The following is a 7,367-nucleotide window of genomic DNA, read 5'->3' as shown; positions in this document are numbered from 1 at the left end:
TCCAATAACAGTCATAACGATTGCAAGAATTAACGTTATTTTGCGACAACATGGCAAAGTAAAATGTATTTACAGCAAACCGTATCGAATGTGTGCGAACTTGCCCGGCACGAATAGTCACGGGACCCCTTGGTTCTATTGTTGTTTCGGTTGCGATTAGACGTTCTTTGAATCCTTGGCTATCCACCATTGTTCGTACAAAGCGAAATGTTTACGCGGTAATGCACAATCACAATGCAACACAGCAAAATAAAGAAAGCATGCGAAATGAGCGGCAGTGACGTACGGTTACTTCCGGGCGAACGAGCGAAATTTTTTATTTCGGCAGATCCGAGCGACGAGCCAAGCGACACATGCATTTCTGTTCGCGCGAAGGCTTCGCGCGACGCGTGCCGCCGTCGCGTTCGCGTTCAAATGGAATAATTAACATCGACCGGGTCTTTTCGCCGTTTATTACAACGCGCAGCCCAAAAGCATCGCGGCTGGATAATGGCAAAACTTCGTTGTCTTGTGCTATTTTAAAATTCATCAAGTTAACCGGGATGTTGGCGTCGGCTAACGCGAATTGCACACAGCCGACCGCAGATTGTTGGCGATGCCAAGGCCAGCAGACGGCCCGACCTGCACTCTATCATTCGTTAGGAAGCAGCTGGTGCCGATGCTGCACCTGAACTGCTGGAACTGGCGCGCACGCTTGCGGCACCGCCGCATAACTTTACGGAACCGATGCAGAGTGTCCAGCTGAATCGAACGGACCCCAAGTTGGCAGCTCCAGCAAATTTGGCCATGACGTCACATAATCCGACCAATCGTGCCCTCCGATGTCGCCTGCCAAGTACCACCTACCGGAACCATGCCCTTGAGGAGGGCCAGAGATCACACAGATACGCTACCTCCGAGCCTGCGATCCACCACAGGCCGAGCACCACGCACCAGAGCTTATTTTTGCATGCTCTGGTAGGCGTTTTGATGCTTGTACATTAAAAAATCGCCCCTTAATTATTCTCTACCTCCCTTAAAGCACAACAGACACCAAATTTTGAAGGAATTTTTCTTCTTAATGATGCGTAAGGCATTCCTGTATATCGATCCGCACGCAGGTTTCGCTTAAGACCGCTAAAAAATTTATAACTGAAATTTCTTTTCTCACCAGTCTCGATTTCGATATCAGAGATAGCTGTTACGTCACAATTATGTCTTGAGGCGCGGCATGAAAAAACAGCGATATAATCATTCATTCTTCACTTGTAATGATTTCTGTTCTTGAGGCAGGCAGGCTTTATCATTGCAGTGAACTCAAATGTATTTTCATCCCTGGCATGTCCTAGACTTGAGCGAGACGTCACAGCCACCACTCGGCTGTTGAAACCGAAACAGGTGATACAGGAAATTCGATTATTTATTCAGCAGTCATAGGCGAATGTGACGTGTTGGTCAGAGTACAGTAATGTCCTAGGCATCATTGCAAATGATAAAACACGAACCCAAAAATTAGGTGTATGTCCTGTAAGTCGAAACATGTGCCTGTTGGTGGGATGTTACATGCAACTAATACCCAGAAGCCCCATAGCAGTCACCAGCTCGCCCTGCATAGATCTGCTGCAGCAACTGTGATGACAACACAAATATTGCCTGGACGGCCTACAGAACCACAACACTTTCGCGATTTTTTATCAAGGACATGGCGACATTGAAACACTGTGCAGGCACTCTCCCTCTAATGTCCCCATTACCTACTGTGTGCGACTTGCCAAATCAGGCTGGCCAGCAAACTGCAACCCCTGTGATATGCGAACGCTTGAAACTAACTGTATTTCATTCGGCATGCCCAGTTCCTGGCTCAACATAACTTTATGGCTTCGGCTGTGTGTATTTGCAATCGTACACACACACACACACACACCCACAAAAAAAAAGCCCTCTACATTACAACTCAATTCTAAATGATATTTGCGGGTAGCCAAATGAATATTTCCGTACATTATGGACCATTGCATACTCTATGCATGGCGTACACTTTGCTGCAAGCTATACATGACAACCAAAGGTATATTGTTCTTGGCACAGAATGATACTATTAATATAGAAAAGTGTAAGCAAAGCAGGCATTTCTCAATGCAGGTGAAAGAAGCATGGTTCGTCGCAAGTGGGGGGCACCGTGATGATGAAAGGGGAACTCACGATGGCAAGGAGACACTTTGCCATAACTAAATGTACTTTGCAATAGGTTAGGATGGTGAAACGTGGACGATTGTGCATTTCTCTTATTAAGTGTAGACCCTCTGCCTCCTTCAAAATGTCCGAGGCCTTGCGCTATAAGCTTAAATGGTTCAATAAAAAACAAATACAAAAGACACAGCTACAGAACCATTTCGTTGTGCACCCACATGGAACAACTCGACTGAGGCTCTAAACTTCATTCCTTTGCACTAATCACCAAGCACAAACAAAGCAACACAACTCATTTTCAAACGAGAATTTAAGAGAATTTATTCAATACTTTACCCAACGGTTGCATTAATTTGAATATTACAAATTTACACATCCATATAAAGGTAAAGTCCTCAAAGTGTGTCTCAGAGTTCACTCTGAAAGACCTGACAAAGCATTTTGTTTTCCTCGAGAGCTCATATCATTTTATATATATATATATATATATATATATTTATATATATGTATAATATATACACGCACACACACAATACACGCACACATTGTCCCGTACTAGGTGGGAGTCCATCCTTTTTCTCGGTCTGATGCTGCTATCTTCAGCACAAAGGTCACACACAGCAGTTTTTCTCGATGCAGCGTGTCTCATCGAGGAAGCGCCATATACAATATGCGAAGTCCATTCTTGTCGCGTGGCGCGCGACACAGTCAACAAAGGAAAACTCTGGATGTGTGTGCTGCACGAAGTAAACAAGCCAACAAACAAACAACATGACAAAAGAAAAAAAAAAAAACAATTCACCTCTTTCCAACCTTGAACAACAAGGCCCTGAGGCAAAAACATACTTTGCAACAAGCGTAAGCAGCTGAAAAAACACCAGCTTGACTTCCGCACTATGTTAGCAAACCCTCTCTAAAAAGTTTGGCAAGGCGTGACACTTTAAAAAAAAAAATGCAGTAAAAACAACACAAAAAATAGTCTATGACACTACCATATACTCTGTTCAGCTGTAAATGGTGCTCCAAACAATACTGTACAAAACACAGGAGCAGTATTACTATCAATTATAAAAACACAAATCAGATTTGTTCTATGCTGTAAAAAAAAAAAAAATCTGCAACCAGCAGCAACCTCCCCAACTTCCGCTTTCTTTCGTACACGTTCACATTAATAAGCAAGGATTTTAAACACTTCAGAAAGAAGCAAATGGTGAGAATAAGTGCTCAGTGAAATGCAAACAAGGAAACACGGAAGAGATAACCGGCCGAGCGCACACAATTTTTCTCCCAGCCAGGCACAGGCTAGCGCCCGGAAAATCGGGAACATCATCGGTGTGTGCCACTCGGAAAGTACAACTACCAAGTATCTGCTGCACCATGCATGTATGAAAGCGAAGTCCAGCGCTTTGAAAAAACTCTGTCCTCCTGCCTTGTGTGACAAGAATCAGGTACCAAGTATGTTTTTTTTTTCTTGTTTCATCGAATGGGTCACTCAAAAGGGATCAAGGTGGAAGGAGGGGGACGAGATAGGTCAAGAGAAGACCAATAAGTGAGAGATTGCAGTAAGATTGCACAGTGGGGAAGTTGCAAGAAAATGGAGAGAAGGGGAGGGAGCACCTAAACACAAGCAGTGTGGAAGGAAGGAAGGGTCACAAAAATGGACAAGCACTTTCAAGTTTAGAAAATGAGGGTAGGGAGGGGAAGAGAGACCATATGCATCGCTCTATAAAACACTAATCATACTCTTTACACACTGTCCTCTTTTAAATAACTAGCGCTTTTTCTTTATATATATATTTATATATATAAAAAGATAGGCTTGACATACACATCGTACTGAGATACACAGTTTTTTTCCGCTCTCTCACGCACGAAACTTCATAAAGCCCACTTGCACACTTTTTGTTTCCCTGTCTCAAACACACATGCCACAATCACACAATGCGCGCATGCGCAAGCTTATAAAAAACATCTGCACACATTTCATTTTTTTTTTCTGCTGTTGCGTTTCACAGTCCTACACACACCTCACTTTTTCGAGAAGCAGCAGCAAGAAGGCATTGTGAAAAGAAAAGGGTTGAGAGAGAGAGAGAAAGGTAAAAATAGCCAGCTGTGATGGGTACACTAAATCTGCCGTAGCCAGAAATACACATGCACACACCCTCACAGTCGGGAGGAAAAAGCTGGCAAGAATCATCAGTTTGCCTGCCTCTCGTTGGGAGGCAATGTGAAGCATAGTGCAGGAAAAGCAACGAACAGAGGTGAAGCCTCCCCTCAGCATGTCTCACAGGAGCCAACGCACGGGCACATCACTGTCGGCACAGCTCTAAGCGGAAGGACTAGCTTTTCTTTTTTTCTTCCCAACCCCTCGCACACACCTTACTCTCTTTCACACACTCACATCCCAGTGTATTGGCAACGTGGCAGTAGTTGAATTATGTTCACCCCCTTCAAACTTGGAGGAAAGAATAACCTTGAGAGGGTTCCATACCCTGAAAAACTCCTAGGCCACTCCTAAAATGCAAAGTTGCCAAGAAAAAACAAGAAATACGTGAGAACACGACATACACCTGCGTGTTTAATTGTGTATCAGAATAACCGCAATGCGGCAATCCTCAGAGCCTGCGGGAGGCCACATTAAAAATTAGTTTTAGCATGGTGGCAATCAGCATCCCATGCGCACTTCACCAATTTGCTGTGAAAAATGATGAGCTGATACAAAGGCCAAAAACAACAAGCAATAGCTACAGTGATAAGAAAACTATGGCAAAGTCTCCGTGGTATGGGCCCAATAGAGGCTCTCAAATGAGGCCATCCTGTGTAGCCACTACCAGCTATCACAGTAGCCAATGGCAACCAATTCTGAATGCACAAATCCCAAGTATCAAGTAAATAAAAAATAAGACGCACATATGCATACATATTGATAGATGAAACCGGAAGAACCATGGTAGTTCAGCAGCCTAAGGGTGAGGAGGTGGTCCTCCGACAGTGCCTTCCTCCAGAGGACGAGCTTTTTGTTTGTTGGTAGCGCCCAGTATCTAAACACACATGCGCACACGCAGTCATGCAAACAATGCAGAAGCACGCTCGGAACAGCAGGCACAACACAGTCACCTTAAGAAGAGACGCAGCACATCAGCAGAGAAAAGAAAAACAAAGCCAGAGCTGCGCGTCCGAAATACTGCTGCCAGGTGTCGGCTACGAGGCCCCCTGTGGCACACTTGCAGGCATATATCCTCTCCCAATCCGCCTTACACCACTGCTTGCTTCTCTCCTCCCCACTAACCATTTGTGCAACACACATTCCTCCACACTTGCCTTGTGTCACCGACAGAGTGGTGTGCTTGCCAGAGAGAGCAGAATTGGACCCACAGCTGTTCCAGAACTCGCGACTGACACACACACTGCCACGAGCCACACTGCCTATGTACAAAAACATTGACTAGGTTGAGTTCAAAACAAATATAAAACTGCTGGAGTATGGGGAGGGACAAACATAACACACTCACGAGGAGAGACAAAAGATAAAAAAATTGGCAGATAGGGGGGGGGGGGGGGGGGGGGGGGGCAAACAGGGAGGAAAAGGTGAAGGAACTCGCACACAGATGTGCGCCAACCACTATCAACATGCGTGCAGCACATGGCAATCGCTCACAGACGGCTGCAGGGACGACAGACACAGACCCATTTCTTCCACTACCGAACCCATGATTTGAGCTGCTACATGGGCAAGTGGATCGACCAGCCAACAGCGAGTGCACAAGAGCACTTCCGTACAACCCTGGCTTCTCTTCAACCAGGACCACCTGACCAGATACAATCTGGTGCTTCTCTGGCTGCGCTCTATGAAGTGGCAAGAGTCCATGCAACTGGTAGGCAACACATATTCCCCCCATCTTATTTTCTTTTTGGCACTCCTTCATAAAAAAAAAAAAAAACGTCCGCAACAGCATGTGCAGACACACAACCTGCTTAAAGAAGTGCAGATGTTGAAGGTGCTTCAAAGCACCCATTATCAAGCAGGCTGCTCTTGGGCACTCAGGTGCTGACAGTGAGATGAATGATATTCTGCAATGCCACCGGCAGTAATTTCTTGTATGAAGCATGTGCTCAGATGGCCAAAAATGGAGAAAAAAGAAAGAACCTGACACACTGAAGGAACAGCACTCAGGCAGGGCAACAACAGCAACGGATTGTGGTGGGCAACAACAAATGTGGAAAGGCAAAAAATTACCGAACAAATGAAGGGGGGGGGGGGGGGGGGGCAGCAAGGCTACTAAAACAATTATGGCTGTGTGTGTGTGTGTCTGAGAAAAAGAAGAAGCATTCTCTGCCCCGGAGTAGTGTGGCAACAACAACAAGGCATTTTTTTTCTCTTCCCCCCTCTCCTCCTCCCCAAAATAAATGGCACTGCGCGACTGCCACATCACCACCCTCTTGTCGCGGGCAGGAGGAGGGGGCTCTCGCAGACCACTGCAGTCAAAGTCCATAGGAAAAAAAAATAATAAAGGAACGAGCAGGGTGTTGTCCATGTGTGCGCCAAAAGTATGCACAATGGCTCTCGGCGTCGTGTCACCTCCACCGAAAGAGAGGAGGAATGGCGTGGTCGCCACCATCTCCCATTAGTTGCCACCCTCAGCAACCCGGTCCTTGCCAGAGCGGAGGGGAAGGAGGCAGAGGGATGAGGGGAAGGAAGCAGCCTGTCTCCCAGGCTGGTGGTGGTGGTGGTGGTGGGGCAAGGTGGGAGAAACCTGTGGTCGGCTTCAGGCGTCCCTACACTAGGTTGTACTCCTTCAAGTTCAGCTGCAGAATGGTGTCCTTGACAGCGGCAAACACGAACCGGATGTTCTCTGTGTCTGCAGGCCAGAAGGAGCAAGGGCAATGGGAATAAACAGAATAAATGCAATGCCAGTAGGTCTACACCAACCAGAAACAGTACACTGCTGGCTCTACATCAAATACCAGTCAGGCAACAAAGATTAACGCAAAAAACAAACTGTGGACTAACAGGTAGAAGGCTTTCCTGATACTGATATGCCAGTTTGAAAAACCACTGCTCCAAACAGTACTGCCATGCTATTGACACTTCTGTGTAGACTCTTCCTGAATCACTATCTCATGAGCCCTTGAGACACCGCCGAAGTCACATCTGTGCACTTTCCCACAAGGCACAAAAGCTTAAAGTTTTTGTTTAA

General features: G+C 45.9%; 1 protein-coding gene across 2 annotated transcripts in view; it reads right to left on the bottom strand.

The window, feature by feature from the left end:
• Positions 1 to 2,464: 2,464 nt before the first annotated feature.
• The window catches only part of LOC146184942 (guanine nucleotide-binding protein G(q) subunit alpha), a 56,161-nt gene continuing 51,258 nt past the window's right edge, over positions 2,465 to 7,367 (bottom strand). For both annotated transcript variants that reach the window (XM_084605916.1, XM_084605915.1), the window contains one exon: positions 2,465 to 7,028. In XM_084605916.1, the coding sequence (XP_084462042.1) occupies positions 6,946 to 7,028 (83 nt within the window). In that variant the 3' untranslated portion in view covers positions 2,465 to 6,945. The remainder of the gene's footprint in view (positions 7,029 to 7,367) is intronic.

This window comes from Amblyomma maculatum, chromosome 6 (genome assembly GCF_055883805.1).
Source record: "Amblyomma maculatum isolate TAMU_Amacu chromosome 6, ASM5588380v1, whole genome shotgun sequence".
Taxonomy (NCBI): Eukaryota; Metazoa; Arthropoda; class Arachnida; order Ixodida; family Ixodidae; genus Amblyomma; species Amblyomma maculatum.
The sequence above is the reverse complement of the archived record's forward strand: the minus strand, read 5'-3'. Positions and strand labels throughout refer to the sequence as shown.